The sequence below is a fragment of the Scardinius erythrophthalmus genome (assembly GCF_964197995.2).
Source record: "Scardinius erythrophthalmus genome assembly, chromosome: 13".
Classification (NCBI taxonomy): Eukaryota; Metazoa; Chordata; class Actinopteri; order Cypriniformes; family Leuciscidae; genus Scardinius; species Scardinius erythrophthalmus.
Window position 1 is genome coordinate 36,176,105 of NC_138233.1, and position 27,503 is coordinate 36,203,607.

General features: G+C 38.9%; 1 protein-coding gene across 2 annotated transcripts in view; it reads right to left on the bottom strand.

The window, feature by feature from the left end:
* gria3b (glutamate receptor, ionotropic, AMPA 3b) overlaps nucleotides 1-27,503 on the bottom strand; it is a gene marked incomplete at both ends in the record, with an annotated part of 146,837 nt that overhangs the window by 58,393 nt on the left and 60,941 nt on the right. For both annotated transcript variants that reach the window (XM_081383316.1, XM_081383315.1), the window contains one exon: nucleotides 13,317-13,504. In XM_081383316.1, coding sequence (XP_081239442.1) covers nucleotides 13,317-13,504 — 188 coding nt within the window. The remainder of the gene's footprint in view (nucleotides 1-13,316; nucleotides 13,505-27,503) is intronic.

A 27,503-nucleotide genomic window follows, 5' to 3' on the forward strand; every position in this document is an offset into this window, starting at 1 on the left:
GTCTTTTCACTTATTTCTTTTATTTGAGCCGCTTGGGTAACCTCGAAACTTTAAATTTTCGCGTTTAGACTCGTCTTGCTCTGTTTGTGTATTTCCCAGTCCTCCTGTTACTGCGTGTTGTTTATCTTTCGCGCCGCGCACCTTTACGGACTTTTTGCTTTCCTCCCGCTTCCTCCTTTTTTCAGCACCGCTTGGGTAGCTAGCTTCGCTTCATTTTTACTCTGTCTCTGTCACTCTGTACACTCTGTCTGTCAATCACTTCTTTTTCTCCGTCAGTTTTTTGGCACAGCCTTGTCACTTTCGCAGATGCGCAGTAAGTGAGATAATGGAATAATCCAATGTAGTGAGGCGGGGGGGCCCCCTCCTGTCTGCGACACTAATGATTTGATGCCATTTTTCGCAAATGGAGTTTTAGAAATATATAATTAAAAAAAAAAAACTTAGACATAAGTTAATAGGGCATTTTGGGGGCCCCTAGGTAGCTCGAGGCCCAAGGCAATTGCCGACCTTTGCCTAATGGTAAAGTCCGCCCCTGATCATGAGCAGAACTTTCCTCTCCCATCTGTGCTTTTATAGGATTGGGCTCTCACACTAATTTGCCCTGTTTAGTAAATCTGGCTCTATGTGTTACATTAGTACAGAATGGTATGGAAAGAGGTTTATGATACCAAACTTTGACCGGCAAATTTTTTAATTTCGATTTATTTATCTGTTTGATGTCACAGTTTACATATATACTATATATAAAAGTATAAGTTTATTTAAAAAAATTACACACTTAAGGCTGCAAAACAAAGACTGAATGCAGTCTGTATGTTATGCAGTTTGTACGTTATGGAGAAGAATAAAAAAAAGTATGAGGTTGTTCAATGCAGTGTTTGTAAGCACTGTAACTAAAACAAATAATGAACAGTAGGAAGCGGGTATAAATGCGAGTCTTGTCTTATCTTACCCTCAGCATGGGTGCAGCTCGGGTAACAAAAAAGCTGCGGCATCATCAATTCCTCCACCAACACTTACCTCATGGCATGACCAATCAATAAGCGTTCTTCAAACTCATTGAGGGTTGAGACTGGGGGAGGACAAATTGCCCCAAAAGCTCTCTCGAACACTCAGTTATCTTCATTTTTCCTCCCTCAGGCTAGCTTTTATGTGGGCAGGCCAGAAGCCGGAGTGATCCCAAGGGGATACATCCTAATTAACTGGCAGGAGCATCTGTACCTCTCCTGTCCTCTCGACTGCTTTGAATTTAAACCTCTGTGAGCTGAGCAGGTCTGGCTCTTTTCCAAAAGACAAACCAAATACACTAACCAATTTGAATCCAGGTATCATTCCTCTAAAACACCAGGACACTTTATAATATTGGTTTCCACTCAAATTACTATTGTTGCGTCGGGCTGATACAATGCAAAGCATATTCTTATGTGCATTTAAGTGTAACACCTTCCAGAACTGTAACACTTTAGAATAATGGTCCATAATACTATATGCAGGAATTAATGTAGGACAAATGAACAGTTCTAAGTGAACACTTCAGCTAATACTATTAGCTAATATGGAAACGAGGTTAACTAAACAGTAGGTAAAATCACATTTACGACTTAGTTCCTTATTACGTAATCAATATTACTGAATGAGATTAGCCTCATTAAGAACTAATAACTATGACAAATTATAAAGAATTACAAATTATTTAATTCATTTAATTACCAATTAAACCAATGTTTGAAATGCGAGAAATTGTCAAACTGTAAACATGGTCATAAATGCATTATTAATCCCTCAAGTGTTACATAGTCACTCTTCATGGACGGATGGACGGATGTTTTTTATATAAGCTCTGCAGAAAAAAAGATTCGGGTTTCATATTATAAAGTCAGGTGATAACCTGAAGTATTTGATGGGAGTAAAGAAGGAATTGGCAAAACTCTATGGTTATTTAATAGTTTAAATATATTTAGTTATGTCATAGTTTCTCGGTGGAAAGCCCTCAGAGGTCATGTGATGGCCGCACTAGCAGCCACACATGGAAACAATAACTTGCGGTGGTAACACTTTCATTTGTTTTGAGCACATTGCATACTATACAAAATAAATAACTGGACACACACTTTAGGTTTAAAAAACGTTTTATTAGTTATTTGACTTAGTTTTCTTTTTGGGTGCACACATTTAGTTAACTTTGTCAATTTAGCTAATTTCAGGTTCATTAAGTTGTGTTCTGTGAAATTAATACCTTTCTCTTTGAGTTGCCAGTTCTTGGGGAGTTGCTGATGGAAGTCTCTGCCTGGCTGACTCTCAGCTGTTTAAATAGGGGAGTGGATAATTGGACTGCGCCATGTTTTCCCATATCATGGGGGTGGCAGAGTATTCCCTTTTTGAGATGTGTTCTTTTCTTTGTTAGTTATATTTTCTTGTTATGATTATTTAATTGATTTATCTTTGGTTCATATCAGGTAGCGTTGGTTTAACTTGTTGTAGTTAGTGGTTTGTTTATAAATTATGTGTCTTGTTTACCCCCTTTTGTGTCAGAATGGCCTGATCAGCCACTATATAAGTTTTCCCCATGTCTTAGTCTAGTAGGTATGTTGGTTTGTCCAGGTTTTGGGTTGTTCAGTCTATGTTAAGGTTATGTTACCTGAGTTAAGTTCTGTTTAGTTGACCTCTTTTATGGGCCCAGAATTTTCTGTTATTCTACAAATTAGTGTTTTTTTTTGTTTTTGTAAATAAAAACGTATTTTTTTGGAAACCTATTTTCTGACTCCTCATGCCTGCCAGCTTGGTCTCTCACAGGTCATAATTATTGATTGTTTAAACAAACTGAGGAAATATAATAAGAACACACATCTTCAAAGGATCAAGTGGACCTTTTGTGGCTTTTCATCTAAGACATATGCTTCGAAAAAGCTGTGAAAGTTTAATTCTAAGAAGCTCTCTGTATCAGTGTTTTCCTGTTAAAGGTTGTAGAGTGAGATTCTGAGCTAAAAAAATCAATCCTGCTCTCTGGCTCTGTGATCATTTCGTCACCCCCTTTGACCTGAGAGATGACCCAGCAAATGGTGTCTGGATCCTGCTGAAACCAGCAACATCACTAGGGTGAACATCGGTCCAGTTTTAGGTCGGACCAGTGCTCATGCTGCCACATGTTGCTGCATGTTGCCGGTACTCTGACCGCACACAAGAAACATAGAATCAAGCTATTTATTGATTGTATACATTGTGCATTCTGAGCTTTTATAAGTTGTATGAACTGAATGGATCAATTATCTGTGCAATATGACTGAAGCCCAATTGTTTAATTGTGCATAAGTGGCTCCAAAGCCACAAAGCGTACATATCGCGATGCCACTCTGATGTGCAACCCATTTGAATTCTATTGAGAATTTACCACTTTAAAACACTAGGGAGAGAGTCAAACATGATCTAGAACAGCCACTAAAAAGACTGATGAAAAGAGGAGAAAACATCATCCTGCACCAACATTTAAGATTTTAAAACTCATGACCACCTTTACTAGAATTGATCACATTCTATTGTATTTATTGGGGTAGATTTGGACTAAATAGAATTTATAATAGATAATCTGTTAAGAGATTTGACTTTTCACTAAGAATTTATATTATAACTGTGGCATGTTGTAGCTATAGTTTCTAAATGTGTAGCTTGCTATTTTTCATAACAAATGCTATACATAAAAAAAGTTAACATTGGCCTTAGCATGGTAATGAGGAGCCTTCAGCAGTCTTATCTGTAATTATATATTTATTGTAACAAATGCTATGGTTAAAGATTCACAAGAACTATGTTACTTTTTCATAAGGCCAAGTACAAGTTAGAATCAAGAGCTTTAAATTCTGGACCTTCTTGAATTATTGATTAAAAAATTGGTTTTCCCATGAGTAAATTGTGTTCTGCTAATAATGACAGATATTATGAAAAACTGGTTCTCTTTCATAGGTTCACTCGACGCTGCGTAGCGATGATGCAATGGGAACGCCCTCAGGGCCTTGTCTGAACCCGCCGGTTAATTCAGTGGTTGACAAATTCACCCTAGAGGCTTCTGTTCTACAGCAAGAAGTAATGTCCCTCCTCCTGAAGGGAGCGATAGAGGAGGTTCCTCCTTCAGACTTGGACCGCGGTTTCTTCAGCTGCTACTTCCTCGTCCCAAAGAATGATGGGGGTCTGCGCCCCATATTGGACCCGCGTCACCTGAATTTTTTTCCTTTACAAAAGGAAGTTCAAGATGCTGACATTGAAAACTATCCTGGCGCAGATTCGAACAGGGGACTGGTTCGTCACAGGAAGTTCCTCCGGTTCGCCTTTGGGGGAAAGGCATTTCAGTATCAAGTCCTTCCTTTTGGTCTAGCTCTGGCTCCGCGGACGTTCTCCAAGTGCATGGATGCAGCTCTGGCCCCCTTGAGGCTCCAGGGCATCCGTGTGCTAAATTATCTAGACGATTGGCTCATTCTGGCTCATTCCAGAGAGTTGGTGTGTCGTCACAGGGACGTCGTTCTCCACCACCTCCGGTCTCTTGGTCTCAGGTTGAATGCTCAGAAGAGTGTCTTAACCCTCTGAGGTCGGCAAACGCGCCGGCGCGTTTTGCTGGATTTTCTTCACATTGTCGCACTATAAACTTAAATTACTCCGTCATTTATGGTCATACAGAAAAAAGAAATATAAAAAAAGAATCTGTGATATTTTTACTTTTGTATGTGTCCACTTACAATCAAATCAAAACATTGTGCTTTTGTAAAATAAAGAAAATAAACAGGGTGTGCGTTCTGCCTCTCCGTCGCGGTGAACTTTCTTTTCTTGAGCACGTCTATAAACTGAAACAAAACTCAGCGAATACTTGTCACACATTTATGAGCCATATACCTTTATAAACATGTAAGTGTGTGCTTTTAAATGATCGGATTCAAACTGAAAACAAATATTCTCTGTTTAAGTAATTTGTATAAAACCAACAAGATGTCGAGCTTCTCAAACGCTTCCTAATTATTTTTAATTTGAACACGCCCACTCGCGCAAAAGAGATTGACATGCAAATCTCCACATGGAACGCGAACGCGCTCGTTACCTCAGAAACAAAACACCAAAACACTTCACAAGTCTCTGCTTTTTGTCGAGTTTGAAAGACGCGCCGTGAGCTTACATTGGATTTACCTCAGAAGAAGAAGAACGCGATTTGAAGACAAGAAAGATGTAAGGTAAGAAATTCTTACATAGTTTGTTATTGTTGCATAAATTTCACATTGCAGTTGAACTGTTGCTAGATATATGGTGAATATTATAATATTTAGACCCGTGTTGACTGTTACTGTGTTTGTGGATATCTGCTCAAATGTAGATATGTATATGGTAACCATAATGTTTTATATATGAGCGCGATCGCGTTTGAATGTATCATATTTGGATCGCGATCGCGTTTGAAAAGCACCAAACGGCTTCATGTTTTTACTATTATCTAATTTCATATCATCATAACGAATGGAAACATTTGAAGTAACATGATAATCAATATATTTTTCTCTATCTTAGTTGTTACTGAAATATTTTGGAAGATTTATAGGCTGCTATGGTTATAATTATTATTATTTTATGCAGCACTGCGCATAGCCTATGCCTACAGTACAAGGCACAACAAACCTGGTGTTCATTATATTATATATTGTTGGAAACATTTATGTGTGTGTGTGTGTGTGTGTGTGTGTGTGTGTGTGTGTGTGTGTGTGTGTGTGTATTCTGTGAATTTTAAAAAGCAATTTTAACCAGAAAAATCTAAAATGTATTACCAAAATTGTGCAGGGCTTTCTCTTGTTATCAGTATGTTCACTTAATTTTTTTTTCAGGGCCCAGATGCCACTCCTGCTGACTTCAACATTCACATGAGTCTCTGTACATGAACATGGTAAAGTGAAAATCAAACACCTTGGAAATGAAAGGTATGTACAATGTTTTTAGGAATGGCACAAAGGTCTCTGTCTTTGGATCAGTGTGTTCAATAAGTGCTTTTTTGTCATTTGTTTTGTATCTTTGGATTATGTTGTGTTGTAAATAAATCAAACAATCTAAAAGCCATTCTTTTTTAAATCTCCTCATTCTTTGTGCAAGGTTGCTCAGAATGATAGGGCCTGATAGCTCCTAATAGGGCCGTTAGGGGAGGGTCTTTGTCTTTCTCAGGTGTGAAAAGCATACATATTAATGAGCTCCCGCATAAAGCTTTTTCACACAAAACACGTAACATTTTTAAATCAATATATTGTCTTATCTGAATGAGCAGTCAGGGCGATTTTCACATAGTTTTAGAGCAAATATTCTAGGCTACGTCATACAATTTTCAAAAGTCTTGTGAAGAAATAATCAGTATGGGTTTCATGACCTTATTTCAGTGAGAATTTTTTTTTTGTATTTTCACAAACCACGCATAAATGTCATTATCTCAAAACAACAAACTTTTACACACATGCTGCTGATATATTATTGTAGCAGAGTTTGTGCTGAATACAGTGTACTGTAATTAGACTTTAGCCATGAAAATGTCACAAGTAACAGAAATAAGCACAAATGTCAGAGCATGTCAGAACACCTCCAGGGCCCAGAAAACAGCTCAGACCGCAGAGGGTTAACTCCTTCTCAGCAGACCACTTTCCTGGGTGTCCAACTCGATTCTCTCTCGATGCAGGCCCATCTGGCCCCTGCTCGAGTTTCCAGTCACCGAGCGTGCTTGGCCCGTTTCAGGCTCGGCCATCATGTAGCGTATAGTATATGTCGCAGGCTTCTGGGGCTCATGGCAGCAGCCTCTCCTGCGTTGCCCTTGGGTCTCCTTCATAATAATGCTCAATGTGCAAATTCATAAGTCAACACCATTGCTGAGTATTTTCTCCTTAAAACTGCAGTGAACCAAAGACAGTCTAAAAAACACGGTTTGAAATCGCTGGTGTTTCTGACGTCACAAACTACCTTGTAACCAATCAGATCAATGTGCCGGCAGGTTTTAGCATATCCCCATAACTAGAAGGGGGAGTCTCGAGAGATGCCAGGTTATCCTGGTATATTTTTCTGTTGATAGGAAAAATCAGGTACATTCATCAATATAGTGGGTGAATTATGTATATGATGTTGAATTATGTATACAATGTTATGATGAACCATACTGTATGTCTTTCTCCACTGACATTCTGAGTTGTTCAAAGCGTTTCTAGAAAGCAACTGCCTAAAACATGGTTTGTGTAACATTACCAACAAATTATTAGCTGTTTGATAACAGTCAAGCAAAAGGCTAATCATATTAATTGCCATTATGTGTCCAATGTTGGTAGAGAGCAATACATAAAAAATAATACTTACATTTTTGTTTAAATATGAGTTTTAAGCAACAAAATGATTGACTACAGGGGGAGTTTAAGTAAAGAGAGTTTGATTTCCCATGGCACCTGTTAAACGGATCACACTTAAAACCCCCAGGGCCATATTTTAACGATCTAAGCGCATGGTCTAAAGCGCTGGGCGCAAGTGCACTTAGGGTGTGTCCAAATCCACTTTTGCTAGTTTAACGACGGTCTAAAGGGGTTGTCCCTATTATCTTAATGAGTAATGGGGGTGTTTTGAGTGTAACGTGCAATAAACCAATCAGAGTCTCATCTCCCATTCCCTTTAAAATCCAGTTGCCCTCGCGCCATGGCGGATTCGCTATTTACATGATGGAATTTGCAAGTGGAAAGACTGAACGCATCTCTAGAGAGGAAACGGATCTGCTCGTGTGTGAGGTTAAAGCGTGCAAGCAGACCATCTACAGGACGAGCCAGATTCCACAATATCTTTATGTACATTGTAATCCTTTTATTTTTAATAATTGGCATGTTTGTGTGCTGCTGTGCATCCCTGTGTATGTAATAAGCAGTGTGTGTGTAATAAGCAGAGTTGTGCACCCGCCTATAGGCTCATATTACTAATGCACCCTTTAAAACAAAAACATATACTTTGGCATTGACTTTAGACCAGGTTTCAGTTGGTCAATGGCGCAGTCTATTTCAGTTGCTCAAAATAGCAACGCGCCAACAATGCACCAGAACACACCTCGTTTTCAGACCAGCAGCCCATGGGTGCACAGATGGGCACAAATGCATTTGCTATTTAAACAACGTGGCGCAGGACGTGGAAATGAAAACTGCATCGGGCTGGAGCTAGCAAAAAACACTAGCGTCGTGCCTGGCGCTGCATTGCTCCGGTTGTATGATAGGGCCCTTGATGATCAAACCTTGCAACTGAGGAAGACAACCAATCTTCCTAACCCTGAATAAAAACATGGCTGATTCTGAATTCAGCAGCTGCAATTTGAGCACATTTGACTATCAAAAGTAGAAACACAAAGAGTGTGTGGATTACTGTTAGTGTATTTTAATTAAGATTTTGGATTACCCTCTTTACTGTGTTTGACTATTGCCTGTTCCTGAATCCTGTTTCTTTCCGTCTCACTCTGTTTGCCTCCTGCAGTACAACTCTAACCCCCTAATCCCATTAGATTGTTAAAGTGACACGTTAAACGCTCTCCAGAGCCTGTGAGCTTTTAAGAGATTTTAAGGCCTCGGTCTTTAGGATTTACCTCAGATGACTCGAGCTTTGTTTTATTTTGAGTCTTACTTTTTCAGCCTGCTTCTGTTGCGGGTCTAATGGGGTAGTTTACTCAAAAACGACTTCTGTCATGACATGAGGGCAAGAGAATGGTGAGAAAATATTCATTTTCGGATGAACTATCCTTTTAAGTCTGTTATTAGCCTTTTATACACTGACCTCCAATTCAACATTCAGCCCTGAAACATTTCTTTGTAAAACAAGGTAGGCACAAATTATGTTTTAAATGACTAAAATGATTCATGGATAATGATGCTTATCTTTAATCTTTTAATTTTAACGTGTGATCTATTACAAGTCTAAAACTGAGTTATACTACCAGAATTTATTCATTTAAAGTAGTTGGGTTGTATTCTGGGTTAGACTGGTTTGTTTATCTACCAGATAAAGCTTTTCATTCAAAATTAGTTTTATTGATTGAATAAATTATTATAGGATCTTCACTATGAGGCAAACTGAAAGTGAGGAGAGTTATGAGAACATTAGGAATAAGTGACAGACTAAGGGTACGTTTACACGACAACGATACAATTAAAACTGAGAAGTTTTTCCTTTGAGGTTTCCGCGTACAGACGACACCATGGTCAAAACGATCCCCATTTTCAAAAACTTGCACTTTAAAAACCCGTTTTCAAAAGTTTGCGTTTTCAGGCACCCAAAACGGCGTTGTCGTGTAAACGACTTTTTTTGAATTAAAAAAGGCACACTTTGCTCCGCGTCTTTGAGTCCTCGCTCCTCTTTCACCTCAACTCTGACATGTTCCCTCTTAATCGATTAACAGAAGTGTTCGCTTTCCTTTGTGACCATTACAAAATCAATCAACAAACTTGCCAACTAATATTGCACTGGGAGTACATTTTGAGATTATTTTTGAAATATTTTTTAACAACTTTGTCCTCAATTTTCTATTCTATTTTATTTGATAAATATATTTGTATTATATCAAACACATGTAATTATAACTTTTGGTTTGCATATTCAGATTTACTTGATGGATTTTTAAAATATTTGTATACTTATTTCCTGCTTGGCCTTCTATTGTAAAAACTAATTTTAGCCAGGCATATCTGATTGAATTCAAAGGTGCAACTCCATCCTGAGAAGAGAACTATTCTTTATGCTCCATGGTGGCAGATCTAGCAAGGCTTCAGTGAAGCATTGGCTCTCAATGCATTTTAATATTTTTCCTCCCACGCTCCCGTCACATCCTGGCTCTCTGGTAAGTGCTGCATATTGTATCTTACAGTTAGTCCCAGATGTCATTTATTCATCCCACCATAACCCCGAGATTATGATGGACAGATTGATGCCTTTATGCAAACGTCAGCACAGAAAGTCCAGGTAGGGCCAATGCCCCGCCAAAGACCCTCTGAGACTCATCAAAGAATGTGTGCATTCACATGCAATCATAACAGAGAGACACAAATCCTCCTGGGAATTGCATCAAATCCTTTCCAAAGCAGATATTGGCTCTTTGTAGCACTATTTACCATATTCACACATACAGAAGATTGACACATGAGATGTAGCACTGCCTCATGACAGGCCGTCACGCTCTCACGTGGTAAAATGACACATTCTGAGTGTAAACCCCAGATCACAAGCTAGTTTTCCTCTTGAAAAGGCACAAGCCCCTCCGTGCTTCCACTGCAGGGCCACTGCTTATAAATTATTGCGATGGGTTGACATACTCAGTATAGCAGGGCAGTAAAAGCTGTCACCATTGCTCTTCGCGAAGCTTAACTCAGCTGTTGAAACCCTCTGGAGGCCGGCTCCCATTCCCAGTCTGTGCCGAACAGCTCGAGATCACAAAATTCAGATGGATTACGGCGAGCAGGAGTCTATAGCGCGGTTCTCCTGTCTGGGATCAGCTCTCGCTGCTGGTCTCTGAAGAACCGCAGTCCAGAAACTTATCTCGGCTATCAGTGTCAGCAGGGCCGGGGAGATTAGTTCAATTAGATCCAGTTTAGCCAATACATGCTGAGGTCGGAAAAGGGATTAAAAAACATGTGTGCTCCAGGGGGCAACAACACAGGATTCCCACTGTAATTTCCCTAATTCCTCTCCTGCCTACATGTTTTCACCCTTAAATCAGCTGAAATATTTAGGAGAGGTATAGATGGAGGCAAAGACGAGGTAAAGCACTGCATTTCATTGGCTCTTTGTAAAGACATAGATTAAGTTTTGGAGGACATATCTTGAATAAATGCAGATCATAGAGTGCTGCAGGGATGAGGCATATTTCAGGCATGATTCAAAATGAATCAAACATGCCCCTCTCAGATATCAACAGCAATATTGTGGTCAATAACACAAAAAGCATTTGAATTATAATTAATATATGCGTACAAAACAGTAATGAATCACTTGAAAGTTGCAAAATTTGGATTTGCCATCATGCAGTCTGAGATATCGTTGTGTGTTGTTGTGGTTTGCATCTTTCTGCAGTAATACAAAAGCAACTAAAATAAATCCTATTAGGTTTTTGTTGAGGAAACCAGGCTGATGTGACTTGTTGGCAACAGAGCGCAACAATAGGTTTCCAATCATTTTCTCAATGGAAAAATTAGCTAACCTGAGCAGAGAAACGGTATTCTTTCTGTTGAAGCCACAGTGGGACAGCTATATATAATCATATAAATTGTCTCATTCAATTCGACATGAAAATATATGTAAGAATATTTTTAGGAAGGATATACATAAGGAAATTTAAATTCGCATTGTTCATGTTTTATGAATGTGGCCCAGTGTGATCCCAGTGAACAACAGCACAATCACGCAGAGAGAAACACCAATCAGAATAGTAATTATTACAATTGAAACAACAATCTTAAACCCCACAATTGCTGACAACAAGCCAAATGTCTTTACCTTTATGACTCTCCAAAATGATGTAAACATGTTGGGGCTGAGTAGAAACCCTACAGTTGATCTTATGATCATTTCTCAAATGTGCGTATGTGTGATTCAGAGAACGAACACACGCACAACGTCCACCTCTCTTCCTGATGTGAAATCTCTAAATTGCAAATGAGCTTGAAATTGCGCGTAGCTGAATGGTTTCAGATCTCCGTTTTGTAAACGCCGCCTAATTAATATCATTAACATATAAAAGAGCTCCAGTGAACGTCCAATGCTTTACTTGAGAACGACGAGAGGCAAGAATTTCGTAGATTTCCAAACTCCTGCAGTTCTCCATCTCTCTGGCACGAGGAAAAGTGTGTACGTCTGCTCAGACTCTGCAAATCACTTTCCACATCAACGTTCTATAAATATGAAAGCTGGCGTGGATTTAGCAAATCTGTGTGTATCTTCGGTTTCATACTTTTTAACATATTTTATTAATTTATAAAAGTATATTTTACACTATACTTAGATGCTATTTTACACTTATAATTAATGATAAATTCTAAATAGATGAATATCAATAAAACATGTTATTTGTTCAGTCTTGGACCCTTGTTTTCTTCAACTCATACATTGCCAAGCCAAAAAAAAAAAAAAAGTAACTCTCGACTCTTGCATTGCCAAAAAATCTTGATTAAAAATGTATGCACATCTTGATGGAATTAACATTTATTTCCATCAAGAGGTTCATCAATTTTTGGTTTAAGTTCTTGTATTGTCAATGCAAGAGTCCAGCACTGTAAAGTCTCCTCCAGCACATCCCAAAGACTTTCAATGAATTTATTCTCTGGACTCAGAGGAACCGATTCATGTGTGAAAATGATTCTTCATGTTCCTCCCAACCATTCTCTCACAATCTGAGTCTGATGAATCTTGATATTGTCATCCTGGAATATGAACATTATGTGTCTTCCTACATGGTTGTTTAAGAAATGAAAAGCTACACACTCCATCAATGAGGGTTAGAAGAACTGATGCCAAACATATAACATGCTAGAAACATAATAATCACTGCAATAACTGTCCAATCATAGACTCTTAAGCATTTGCCTATTTAAATCCAAACAGCCACTTTTTTTGTGTATTTTTTTGTGTCTCTCAAAGCCGGCTGGTTTGGTTTGAGGCTTAGAGCTCTATTGAAAGATTCTCAAAAATCCCTATGGAGAAAATGAATGGGAAAAATACTTTCAGAACCCAGGCTGCTGAAAAAGTGGGTAGTTAGTGTTGCACTCTATTGATTTATAGTAGCCATTTTGGTCTTTTTCAATAAAACAGAGCAATGACAACATAAATTGTGCGTAAAGAAAACTGAATTATGCTGCCCATGGTAAATGAAAGCTAAATATATATTATGGATTAAATTTAGTGGCAGAACAGATTCATAAAAGCAGGCGAAACAAAAAAATTCTATGATGAGGTATTGTGCTATTGGAGCTAATACATTTAAATTAGCGCTAACGAGGACATTCCACTTCAGGGGCTGATTACCCTTCACAGACACACATCAAAGAGCCGCGCAGATCCATTAGAGAACAAAGAGAACGGGACAGTTGTGCTTAAATATCCGCTTAGCCATTCAGTCTACAGATCCGTCAGGTCATCCATGTGAAAAAGACACGGGTGATGGAGTGATGGACTTCAGGAATATTAATAAATCAGGGACAAGATTCCTGCCAAATGAACGAGTCTTCGGATGCTGGGGTTTATGGGTAGGGAAGAGACGTCAAACCAGCCAGACCGAGCATGAAACAGAAAGGGGGAGATGCAGACTTTACCTGCTCCAAGATGACATTGATTCTGTCCACTTCACAGTCGATGAGGAAGCGCTTCTCCTGTCTCCTGTCCATTTCCTCGATGATGCGCCGAAACTCTTGGGGGTCGGTTATGCTGCCCACCGAGCGCGCTGTAACTTGCCAGTTGTTCGCCACTGCTGCCTCCATTATGGCTTGAAGAATGGAAAATCCTGGCAGGAAAACAATCATTTTTGTGTTAGCTCACACTCCAGAGCTTCATGGGTGTTGACATGCTGTCACATAAAATACATTCAGAGTGCGTATTCAATTTTACACAAATGAAGTGTTATGTATATACACAAAGAGAATTAATGTGACTTTGTCATTTTGGATTAGATCTCTAGGTTGTCCTACAGCAGTTTAAAAACGACCGTGCAAAGCGCAAAAAATTTTCGCCAAAAATATCTGCAATGCAACCTGAGTTGAATATAAAACAGATAGCGTCGGTCCCGCATTATGATTGGTCGATACAGCATTCCAGCGGTGTTCAAATACACATAAAGTAACAGCTGTGAAACATCTGCATCACGCATCACTGTGCAGCACTCATAATACATAAAAAAATCCAGAAATTTAAATGAACTGGTTTTAGTCAAGTCAATGTTTTTATACATTTATGAATCAAATGTATATATAAAAAAGTTTGATTCATTGTATTATTACTAATAGAGAGTGCAAATATAGGTAAATACACATTACTCTAAGTGCAAATAGCGATTGATGCTATTTATACTATGTAAAAATAGTGGCAGATACTTATAGTACATTTAAAAATATATTAAAACAGTGTTTATGATTATATTTATTAAAATCATACATGGATGCTGTACCCAACCCTACCCGTTAGCACTATTAATTACCCGTTAGGCACTTTATTTCCACTTATCGAATATTTAATTGATTTTTATTTAAAATGAACACCTCTCCGAGCAGATGAGCAGTGGGAAAAGAAAGAAGAATGAGTTCGGGAAAAGGGTGAGTATGTGTATTTGAGTAAATGTAATTAGTTACTTTATTTAAGTATCTTTTTGGCCAATTTGTACTTTTACTTACTATCAAAGATATTAGCAACTGTCTAATTGACATTTTTGTATAACTACATGGAATCTTTACTCCAATACATTTGTGATGAGTTATACTTACTCGTTACGTTACAGAATAATTTGATACTTGTTACATTTTGCATGGCACCTAACTTTTTCTGCAGCAGTTTATTTCTGCTACAAAAGCAGTGGTATCGCCTTCTACAGGGCATTGGATGTACTATATCTTGTGCATTTTTCCCTTACTCACCCAAACTTGTCAACAAAGCTACTTTAAGTGAATGTGAGTGCATTAGCAGGTAGTTGCTGAATCACAGGTGTTTAATATATGAGATGAGGACATGGCTACAGCCGGTGATGAGGCCGATCACATCCAGTGTAAGTAGGCTTTGACTGTTTAATTTTACTTAACAATATTGTATGCATTATACTGAAGATAACTTTTTGAAGGAAATTGGTTACTTAAAGGGTTAGTTCACCCAAAAATGAAAATTCTGTCAGTAATTACTCTCCCTCATGTTGTCCCAACCCCGTAAGACTTTCGCTCATCTTCGGAACACAAATTAAGATATTTTTGATTAAATCTGAGAGCTGGATCACTTCTCCATAGGCTTCTATGGGATTGAAATTTGACGGCCCAGAAATGTTAGTAAAGACATCGTTAAAATAGTCCAAGTGACTACAGTGGCTCAACCATAAGTATATCAAGCAACGAGAATACTTTTTGTTCGCAAAAAACAAAACAAAGATTATGACTTTATTCCACTATTCATTTTCTTCTGTGTGGGCCTGGGTGGTTGTACGTCACCATGTAGGCTCACTATTGGCTAACGCTGGTCATGTGTGTGATGCGTGAGCCTACATGGTGACGTCCAACCCAGAAGCGCTGCGCTGTTACACTACGTGAACTCACTCAGAGGCCCACACAGAAAAAAATGAATAGTTGAATAAATCGTTATTTTTGGGGGGTTTTGCGCACAAAAAGTATTCTCGTCGCTTGATAGACTTATGGTTGAGCCACTGTTGTCACTTGGACTATTTTAACGATGTCTTTACTAACTTTTCTGGGCCGTCAAGTTTCGATCCCATAGAAGCCTATGAAGGAGTGATCCAGCTCTCAGATTTAATCAAAAATATCTAAATTTGTGTTACGAAGATGAATGAAAGTCGTATGGGGTTGGAACAACGTGAGGGTGAGTAATTACTGACAGAATTAAAATTTTTGGGTGAATTAACCCTTTAAAGTCCACCTGTAGCCAATAACTGTATGCCTTAAAACTCATCTTTGATCACCAAAATGACATATTTAAATGTTTTTTCCTTGAAAAAAAAATCTTCATCCCTTCAACTCGACACCTTTGCCTCATTTAGTATGCGCGGTCCTATGAATATGTAAATGAGCCCCGCCTCAACTCTCTCGCTCAGCTCAGAGATCCACTGGTTGACGATCACACGTTGATCTGATGGTTACAAGGTAGTTTGTGACGTCAGAAACACCAGCGATTTCAAAGCGTGTTTTTGAGACCGTCTTTGGTTCACTGCAGTTTTAAGGAGAAAATACTCAGCAATGGTGTCGACTTATGAATTTACACATGTTTTGTCTTAAAGCATATTAAAAACACCACACTGACACATAAACAACATTAAAAGCTTGATTTTCACCACAGGGGGACTTTAAGCTCTTTTTGAGCACTTGAGCAAAACTGAGACTTGAGTTTTTTGTAGAAGTTATAGAGGCTGTGGCGTCGACCTTGATTTAGCCTATTGCAACATTTAGGTGTTCAGATTTATCTCAATTTTAGAAAATAAACATGTGATCAACTGTTTCTTGTTTTTCACTGGCATGTCTCTTAGGGATTGAGGACTAAAGCATCTTTAAGCCTACATTCAGACTCAAGTCGTATTGAAATTGGTGACTTGTAACTTGTTAAGGAGTCATTTTCGCTGCACTGAAGTATGGTTTACTCTTTACACCTCTGGTTTTGTCTGGCTTAAGCAAGCATTGGTGGGTGGAGTTATCGTAAAGAGCCTCTGACAACAAGTCGGTCATTATGTAGAATAGCACCCCTGGATTTTTTTATTTTTTTAAATATACCAAATTGACATTGACCGGCGGGTGACTGACAGGTCTAAATTGGTTTGTATGGGATTTGCTAAAAGGATTAACTTAGTTCCTGTACACAGACCAGAACACATAATAAATAGCCATGAGCGCCAGCAAATACAGCTTAAGCAAGTCATTATAAAGAAGACAAAATCCTTATTTGTAAATGAATTAGTGTGCTGTGATTAACTTTCGAAATAATATTGTTGTCACAGTTGTTGAAAAGACCAACTGTACTTCGTGGCAGTTTTTTTTTTTTTTTTTTTTTAGATATAAACATGCATTTTAAAAAATGCTGATTTTAAAAGATGATATCCAGAGTAATTCACTGCGGATTATGCAAATGCGTTCATTCATGGCCGAGATCACGTGCCGTCGCCCCTCTAAAGCCTTATCTCAGGCGCTGAACACAGGCACGAATGCAACAAAGTCAACAGTTTTTGGCAACTCCTCTATACTGCAGATTGCTTGAACTTCTCCTTGGACTTCCTCTATTCAGGCTTTGCACGGCTCAGTTGCTCTGCCCGGCCCAGGTGGCGTGAAAAGCCCTGTGTCTGCTCTCCCAGCATGCAGCTGTCATCCTACCGCTCCACACCACATTAAATGACTTTTCAGAAAAACGCTGCGCAAATGGCTGAAAAAAAATATGCACTTAATGACCCTCCTGCGACAGCAGAGCAAGACGCCCAAAGAAGAGACATGTCAGGCATCACAGGAGCGCTCCGGATGAATCGATCTGATGCTCGGCACGTCTCATCCCCATCTGAACAATGTGTCCAGTTCATAATATACGAGCGGCTGCACGTGTGTTTGCTCAGAGCCGGGAAGAGCTGCTTTTTCTGTGACTTGATAAAGTCTTAAAAATTAAGAATTAGGGTTTGTAATGTGCATTTACATGCGCTCTCTAGCGCTTTGATGGGAGAATGAACTTGAGAAATGGGTTCTCAACGTTTCATTATTTTTTTGCCTATACGCTACGGTAGGGAATACTCAGTTCGGTTTAATTCATTTACAGTCAACATGATGTATGCCTGTGGAAGAGGCTTTAATATAAACTAATATGGTCCTACGGCAGTGTATCGTAAGACCTCTAAAAGCCATGAGAATGTCTCTGAAGATTCTGTTATCCAGGTAAAAGTAGAATGTTTTAGTACAGGGATTTTCAATACATGGACCCCAAAATAAGGAACCCCTCTAAAATATATGGCAGCATTTATAAAGGCCTATCCTGTAGATAATGTTTAAGAAAATCTTGAATCATATAATAATTGAATAACATCTTCATTATTATTTTTTTATATTGCCACTACACAAAGGCTAAAGCATATTATTAAAGGGATACTTCACCTCTGGAAAGATGAATGTGTATTTAAATGGGTCATTTATGTAGTAGAAATGTGAAATTATTTTTGAATTTGGAGCTTTCTAGACTGAGAAAAGCCAGAAAATGTATTTTTGGCTTATGTGGATGAAAGACAACAACTCCCAGAATGCACTTGCTTCGCTGCCCTACGAGGCCACTCCCAAGCCACGCCTACCGGTTACAGAGGACAGTTCAGCTACTAGTTGACTCGAAACTGAAAATACGCCATTTTATCGTGAGTCTCCGTGACGAGTCTGCACGGGATTTCGAGATCATCCAAAGTCCGGGATTTGGCTTTTGCGTTCTAGAGTCGCCATTCATTATGTTTACTGTGGCGAGCAGGACAAGGCTGTTGATTGACAGCAAATTTCTGTTGACTGACCCCATTGACTTTTTTTTTCGTAAGTCAATAGGGTCCATTCTTCAGAATATCTTCTTTTGTGTTCAGCAGAAGAAAGAAACTCATACAGGTTTGGAGAGTAAATGATGACAGAATTTTCATTTTGGGGTGAAATATCCCTTTAAATCGCGCCTTTGCTGTGGCAGCTCCAAAATTGTGGAATGACCTGCCTCAGCCGGTAAAACAGGCCACTTCACTTACTCATTTTAAATCTCTTTTAAAAACTCATCTATTTTCCTTGGCCTTTAACACCGGGAGTTGACATATTGTATGTTATTGTTTGTTTTATATGTTTTAATTTTAACTTACTTCACTATGTATTTTATAGTGCATTAGCTGTGTTGTGTTATGGTTTGTTTTGTACAGCACTTTGGGCTACTCCGGTCATTGTAAAGTGCTTTATAAATAAAGTTTGCTTGCTTGCTTGCTTGCTTTAAAATATCATTTTTTTCATTACAGTTTAAAATTCCAAAGAAATATTTTCCACTCATTTTATATATCTTTTGTGGAATGGAAAGTTTCCATTGTTTTTAAAGGTTCTTCATTGAACCACAGATGCCAATAAATAACCTATATTTTTAAGAAAAAAACAAACAAAACTTGTCATCCCCTAGATGGCTGAAATATATAAGAAAGTATCCAAGACCTTCAATAGACAAAACATACACTTCAAAAGGGCTAAAGCACTCATAAACCTGAAGAGCAATCCGAGCAACATCGTACATGCAGCAGTGTGATGAGGACGATACACCAGCACACCAAACCACCTCTGTGAGCGCATGTCAACACACAGAAGGGCAAAGCCCTCGGGACACACACAGCAGTGCATCTGCATCCAAAGGACAAGGACCGCACGTTTCAGGACAGTGAGGTGAAGATTTTGGACAGAAAGCATATATGGATTCAGGAAGGAGGCCACCTGTGTGAAAGTGGAACAGCCGACAGCGACACCGTTTCACAGAACGCACCCTGTCAGATTCATACCTGTGATCCTGTGACTTCACCATTAATGAGCCGTTATTTCATATCTTTATGCGACTATATACCAGCGGCGAGCGGTGACTTTTTAAACCGGGTATGCCGGGTGCGCTTTATCACAAATGTAGCTGGTGCAGATGTGTTGGATGGGGTTTGCGTTCGTGTTCACTGCTTAGTTGCTTAGCCTACTCATGACACATAGCAACACAGCTAAAGTTTATATATAATATATTCATATATTTGATCTTTAATTGAGAGTAGCCCACATTTACCTGTTGACGCCTTCACAAGCACCCGTAAAAGCAGTTGTGTTTGATTTGAGTCAGGCGTGACGCGCAAAAGGGACAAAATTTGCTGTATTTTTGTGATTCGCTAGTAATATCGCAGAAACGACATGCTTCAGCTTTAAAACGCATCTAAATCAGAGACGACAAACAAGAAACATCATGGCAGGTTTCAATTTAAATGTATGCAAGAAGTGTTTTTATTGAGATAAAAATAAGCATAAAATAATAAATTTCAGAAGCCTATTATAAATTAAATGTAAGTCAAATATATTTAGAATAAATCTAAGTAGGCCTAGCCTATAGGCTAATAAAAAATATTAAAGTATTCTTTAAAAATATGTTGAAATAATGCAAACTGATGACTTTTACAAACGCATTTACTATGATTAACAGCCTCAGATAGTTACAGTAGGTCTACTTACAGTACAGGTACAGGTCTACTTCTATCTTTAACAGTTTATACGTTTTTGTTAACAAATTTTCTTAATGGAGAAATGAAAATGGTTTCAGTTATCACTTTTTTCCCCACTTGATTTAGTCTATTTGGTTTTGTATCAAATACAATGTGACTTTCGTGATCGAGATCTAGCAGCAACGGCATATTTTTCCTCTTGGGTGAGCGATCCGCGGACAGCTTTCCCTGCGCATTAAATCCCCCATAGGCCAGCAAACCAATGAGAACGCGGGACAGTGATGACGACACATGACAACAGAGCGTACGCGGCAAAGCTGCTGTGGATCCGCCTACCCGGAACTGTCAGTGAGTGGCATTTGAAGAAAATTACCGTTGTTTGGCACACAAATAAATGACGGAAAGTTCCATACGTATAATTGCCAACATTTTGTCGTGTAAGCTTTATGGTACACCTCAAAAAAGGGAATTCATAGTAATTTATAGTGTTAATGTTAATAAGCAAGTCCACGAATGGCTTGGGTATGCAGTGCATTCATAGCTTATATGGATCGCACACCACTGATATATAAGTTTGGGATCTGTAAGATTTTTAATGTTTTTAAAAGAAGTCTATTCTGCTCATCAAGGCTGCATTTATTTGATTGGAAAAAAAAAAGTAATACAGTAAAACAGTAATATATTATTACAACCTAAAATAACTGTTTTCTATTTGAATATATAGTAAACTGTAATTTATTCTTGTGATCAAAGCTGAATTTCATTGACTTCAGTGTCACATGATCCTTCAGAAACCATTCCAATATGATGATTTCATGATCAAAAAACATTTATGATTATGATCAATGTTGAAAACAGTCGTGTACATTTTTTTTCAGGAACAACATTCCAATCAACCAATCAGATTTGAGGGACAATATAACAGTTTATGTCAAGTTTGTGCTTCTACATCAGTGTTATTCACTGCTGTTGATCATTTCAGTCTGATTTAGGAGAAGTTATGGGTAGGGTTGGGTTTAGGGGTAGGACTACATTTTCAGACAGGAATGTTGTTCCAGGATCAACAAAGTATGTTGATCCAGGAACATGTTTTACTTGGCAAAATCATGGTGACCTTCTTTCTAAATAAAACAATTTATTTAAAAAAACAAAACAACCTTGACCCTAAAGTTTGAACAGTGAAGTATATAAAGAAGTCTGCTTTACAACTAGTCCATCATTTAAAATAAATAATAATGGGTAATAAATCTTGGTGTGGGGTTTAAAAAAAAAAAAAAAAAAAAACCTGTCTTGGTCACAAGACACCTGCTCTGAACAATGTATTTCTATTCAAGTGCAATATGGCAGATCAAGTGAGATTTTTGAGAACTCTTGAAGAGTTGTTAAAACTCACTAGACTGTAAAGAGCAACAGGAGGATTTCAAGAGACGGTCACATTACAAGGGGAAGAAATTCTGCTGTCAGTCCCTGGGGAGATCTCCAAATATCAGTGCTGGAATACCATCAAATCCTCAAAGAAACAACAAAGAACCCTCGGGGAACCGCCAAGGATCCGCAGACCTCTTCTTCTCTTGATAATGTCTTTGATCATGCGTCACCATCAGTGGCATTCATGGGTTTTGACTATAAAGGTTCTGACTACAAAAATGCAGTCCTGGTTTTAAACACCACTGGTTTTTGCACAGCATTAACCGAACAGAAGCTTCAGGATTGAATAAAATAGTGTTACGCTATAGTGATGCTTTTCGAGGCTTAATCTTAAAGGCTGATTTATGCTTCTGCGTCGGACCTACGCCAGAGCCTCTACGCTGTAGGCAACGCGTAGGTTTTCATTTATACTTCTGCGTCGACGCGCAATTACCCATGCAGAGGGAGCGTGTGAAACCTGAAGGGGGGGTTCTAGCAGACCAATCACAGCGCTTGTGTCCGCGTAGAATTGAGAGGACATTTTTGGGGAGGTGCACGTCAGGGTACGCCGAAGGGTACGCGTGCTACACACAGCCTACGACATACCCTGACTTGAGTTTGACGCAGAAGTATAAATTGGGCTTAACCCTATTCACTGTAAGAAATAAATCCATATACAAAGGGAAAGGACATTATCCATTAAGTTTACAGACATTTCCTTCAACCCTAAAACACAATGCAATGCGTACGGGTGAAAAATCAAGGAAATTCCTTCATTTAGGGAACTTCTTGAAGCGTTCATGTGAAAAGTTGCATGTTTGCTACATAAGACTATCCTGACACAGTCAAATGAAAGTCAAATCAGATGTTAGGAGACATTCACACTGAAAACCAGATAATTGTCACACAACTGTACATCTTTTATTGTGAAAAACACGATTAATAGGAGCACTATCTCTCATTGGCTGCCAGACAGAATCTGAATGAGTACAATGGAATTCACTGAAGATTCATCAAAAGATTCCATGCCGGTCTGGATCCACATTTGTATGGAAATTAATAGATGAAATCTGACTAAACATTCTCCAAAGAATTAGTCGAGTTGTACTTTTCACTTCTTCAAAGTCAGCACGAAAGTTTCCCGCCGACATTAAAACCCAAGACGGACAAACTCTTGACAGGTCTGATAAAGCTGTGTGCACCTATAAACAGAGACCCAGCTGAGCAGAGCGCAGTTATCAATACACATAATGGCTTATTCACTCTTTCAGCTGTTTTTGACAGTTAATTAGAGTGGCAAAGTTAATTGACTTTGAGACTGAATTGGAATGATTCTATGACTCGCCTGCTGGATTTGCATATGCATCCTGTAGTGAGTCATTCCCCCAAAAAACCCCAAAAGTCCCTGTCCTTGCCAATGATAATTTACAGCAGACGGGCCGTCCACCCTTGCCAGTCGCCATCCAGGGCATTAGTAGACCAGAAGAACTGCATCTGCTCGAGCTGAACAGGCACTGGTATCGTTGGCACAGTCGTTGTGTTTTATTGATATCTCTCTGACCTCTATCTGCACCCCCATAAACTACATCCGCTTCTTTAGGTAAATAAGGCACAGCTGAGTGGGATTGCGGCAAAAGTAATACTGGCGAGAACATCAATTCTGACGACAAGACTTCCGTATTGTGATCTATAAATTTGTTGCCTGCTGAAATGTGGGTGGTGTGGGCAGTTTCTGATTGCTCTGCTAAGTGCCAATCATCGCTTGGAGTCTGGTTCATTTTAATACGCTGTAAAAACCTTGGGCATAGTGGCACTGGAGAGCAAACGGCCGTACGGCTGTCTGCTGATTCACAGGCTGAGGACTGAAACCTCTCACTCAGAGTTTGCCATTACTCTGTTTTTGAAAATGTCTTCCCCAACAGGATTGAGCCGGTTTCACGTGATTTCTCCCTGATGTTAATGAGATTAAGTGGGAAACAATCTATGAGGTAATTTCATTGGGGTCTCCTCTATAGTTTCAGAAGGGATGTCAACAATGTGTCCTCCCAACCATTCTTTCACAATCTAAGCCTGATGAATCTTGATATTGTCATCCTGGAATATGGCCATGTTGTGTCTTCAAACATGGTTGTTTAAGAAATTAAAAGCTACACACTCCATCAATTAGGGTTAGAAGAACTGATGCCAAACATATAACATGCAAAAAACATAATAATCACTGCAATATTGATCCAGTCATAGACTCTGCATTTGCATAAGCATTTGCCTATTTAAATCCAAACATCACTTTTTTTTTTTTGGCCCAGCAGTGTATATATGTGCTATTTTTTGTTAAAATCTTTAATTAAATCCTTGATAAGTGCAACACTGTGGATCAAAACGTGTTTTAGAGCATCAGTTAATGTCACTTAATGTATTGATTCATGTCATTGTAGTGTTTATAAAGAGTTTACAGTACTGTAGTTCACTCTTCTGTGACTGAGAAGCATTTGCATTGATTCTGATTCACAGTTTCTAATCATGTTACTGTGCAATTTAACAGTTCCTTTAAAGAAAACAGTAGATAAAAGCAATTCACAATGTCATAATTCATTCCAGTTCATGTTTTTACTATTTTAAGAGCACATTTGACTGAAAATCCTGAATAAAGCTTAACCAAAGGCAGTGGAGATTAGCGAAGGGTTACTTGTCTCCAAATGCTCCTAAGGAGAAACATCTGAGACAAAGTTAGCTGAGAAGTCTTGTGAGCTGTGAATGAGCAATACAAGGGGCAGGATTCAAACAGAGCTCCTGTGTTTGCTTGTTATTTTGATGTTGTTTGTACTGGTCTTTGCTTATTCATTCAAATCTCCCAGTAAACAGCGCGCTGTGACTCTGAAATGTCCTGATGTCTCACTGTAGGACAGACGCAGAAATCCGAGTGCGGGAATCCAGCGGTAAGTAAGCGTCCTTTCCTCTGTACTCTTAACTAGATCTTAACAAGATGAAGTTTGAAGCATTACCCATGGAGGCTTAGCTGTAATTGAATTTAGTTGTTTCTAATCTCTTCTCTGCTCTTGTGCTGCTCGCGGTGGCTAATTGAAACGCCACGGCCGGTATGGGCCGCTTGTGATGCGAGCCGTGACGGCTCTGCCACCTCCAGAGCGCCGTTTCAGAGAGGTTGCTTAGCATCCGTTCTGTGACGAGACAACTGAGAGATTTCGCTACCGGCTCTGAATGCATGATGAAGATGAAATCATTCACGGCTCCAGGCTAAAGACATGACTGAACTGATCTGCCATGCTGCAGAAAGTGCTAGATTTAACAATGCCATTTCCTGTTTGGTCAAACTTACTTAGCATGGATTCACAGTGATGTATGTATGCAATTTTTAAATGGAAAAAAAAGAAGGTATTTTATGGATGTATTTCTGGGTGAAGCACTGATTAAGTCTGATTAAGATACATTTCAGTAAGTTGTACTGTATCTTTCAACATACTTTCTGATGTTCATTCTTAATTTTTTTGTGATATAACTAGTAGTAAAGTGGAAGAGATGACTCTGCTACAGTGATCTGTCACGCCGCATTTAAGAGCATCATAACATTTATTGTTTGAATTTCATGATAAAATGGACAGAATCTGAAAGCTAAGACATGGCATCTTATCAAAAGTAACAAAGCACAAAGCTCCTTGTGATTATTGGATGAAAGTGGTGCTAAAAGGGAAGGGAAGGTTTCTTTCAGCCAATAACGATTACTGGCCGTTACATTGGTGCATCTCTAATGTATTACAATCATGAGAACTCTCTAAATAATTTTAATGTTAATGTATTTGGCTTGGCGGACTAGATGTGCTAACAGATACTCAGACACACCGCTGTGAGCATGTAAGGTATGCATACATATCGATAATACACAATAACAGACATACATCAATCCTGCAGCAGATCTAGGCAGGTGGAGCTGGGGAGGTGGAGGGTTCAGAGGAACTCTGAAAGATGCTGCAGGATAACTTTACAGCAAACACTGAACCAGACTATTTAAATGTTGAGCAAGCAATCTCATTGGCTGCAGGATCAGCAGAGGCCAATCAGCTTGTGCCATGCGGTGATGATGTGATTGCTTGCAGACTGCATGTAAAGGACCATCAGTCGGCACCCTCTAGAGTTTCATTACCAAACTAGATACAGTACTGTGCAAAAGTCTTAGGCATTTTAGCATTTTCACCAAAATATTTAGCCAGCCATCAGACATTATCTATATCTTTTGCTGTAGTGTGTCAGTAGGAAATATCAGTTTATATTTCCAAACGTTCCTTTTGCCATCAATTGTAATAATCCAGTTATTGAGTCTGACAACAGCCGGTATGATTTGATCTCACCATTAGAGTCTGTGTTTACATGAAGAAACATAGACAGACTTAATCTAGAAGAACTGTGGCAATGTCTTATGAAGAAACCTTCCTGCAAAGCTGCCTGAAAAACTATGTGCAAGCGTACCAGGACAAAAGCTGTTTTAAACGCAAAGAGCGGTCACACCAAATATTGTTTTGATTTAGTTAATAGAAGTTTATTGATATTGATTATTTTTGATAGCATCCTCACTTTAAATAATTTTTACATGAGTGCCTAAAACTCTTCCCAGTATGGTAGTTTTGCAGGAAGGTTTCTTCATAAGACGTTGCTGCAGTTCTTCTGGATTTAGTCTGTCTACGTTTTTTCTGTTTCTTCATGTAAACACAGACGGACTCGATGATGGTGAGATCAGATCATACCGGCTGTTGTCAGACTCCTTGTGCATAAACAAATCTCACTGGATTATTACAATTAATGGCAACAGGAATGTTTGGAAATGTAAACTGATATTTCCTACTGACACACTTCGGCAAAAAATATAAATAGCTTAAAACCATTTTTTTTTTTGAGTCAAAATACGTGCCTAAGACTTTTGCACAGTACTGTTTATCCAGAATATCACTTGAAGATTTATTTAGAAACCCCCAAAACACCTACCAACCCCCTTGAATCATGGATACAACATTTTCATCAGACATAATACTATAAAAATAAAAGTCTAGTTATTTATGCGATTACCATCATTAGTGTCATAGAAATGACAGACAACGTGCATAATTTAACATTAATTGGTTGTGTGCTTCATAATTTGTACGTTGCTCTGGATAAAAGCATCTGCTAAATGTGCAAATGTAAATATCTGCTGCTCTCCGTGCTGCTGAATCACCACTCCAATGAACAGAATCCATCATGAAGAGAGCACTACAGATTTACCGTTGGATTTTATGCTCCACAAAATGGAAAGTTCCTGAATTTACCCCAGCTATCTCATTGGATTTGTGAGAGAGATAGTTCTGGACACAACAAAGCGCGTTTCATTGATGTTCATTTGCACCACAAAAACAGAAAAAGACAATGTCATTGACTTTCAGTTAGTTTACTCATACTTCATGTTTCATTAGGCAGATATTGCCTTCTCCCGAGAACACTCGCTCCCTGGGTTGTTGCTGGGAATGAGCGCACATTAATGAGCAACCGCTTCTTGGATACTTAATCTTCATAGTCCTCTGCCACAGCCAAAATAAATACCATCTTAACGTTTGATGAGTGTTTGCTTCTGCTCACCTCACGCTAAGAGCGGACGAGCGCATCTTTAATAATGCACAGCTATCAGCCCGAAATATCTCCGAAATTCCCCACCTCTTGGTGAATGTGTTGTATTGTGTAATAAAGAAGATAGATTGGAAGTGTCCTAAGAGTGCTCCGCAGAAACCGTTGAGGGGGGAGCGAGTCTTTGATGTGGTATGTTTATTCTAATTAAAACCATCTCGAGCCAAGCACAGTTCTAATCGGCCAGACAGCCGATGCGAAAATCAAAATGCAAAGCAGCATGTCAAGCATATCTATAAAAGAGCATGCATGCAGCGAGTGTAGGGGCTCTCAGCGCTGTTTTTCATTTGCACAGCCTACAGACTGCTGGAGCCAGTGGGTGCACACACACACACACACACGGTAAACACCTCCGCAAGAACACATAGCCCACACTTGTGGATGGATGCTATTCAATTATCTGTTACATCAGCCATATGACTCATACAATGATGTGAGCACACTTTTATTCTGGATAAGAAAAATATCAATAGTCAATATCTAATCCACCTTAGTGTACCATTCGCCACCC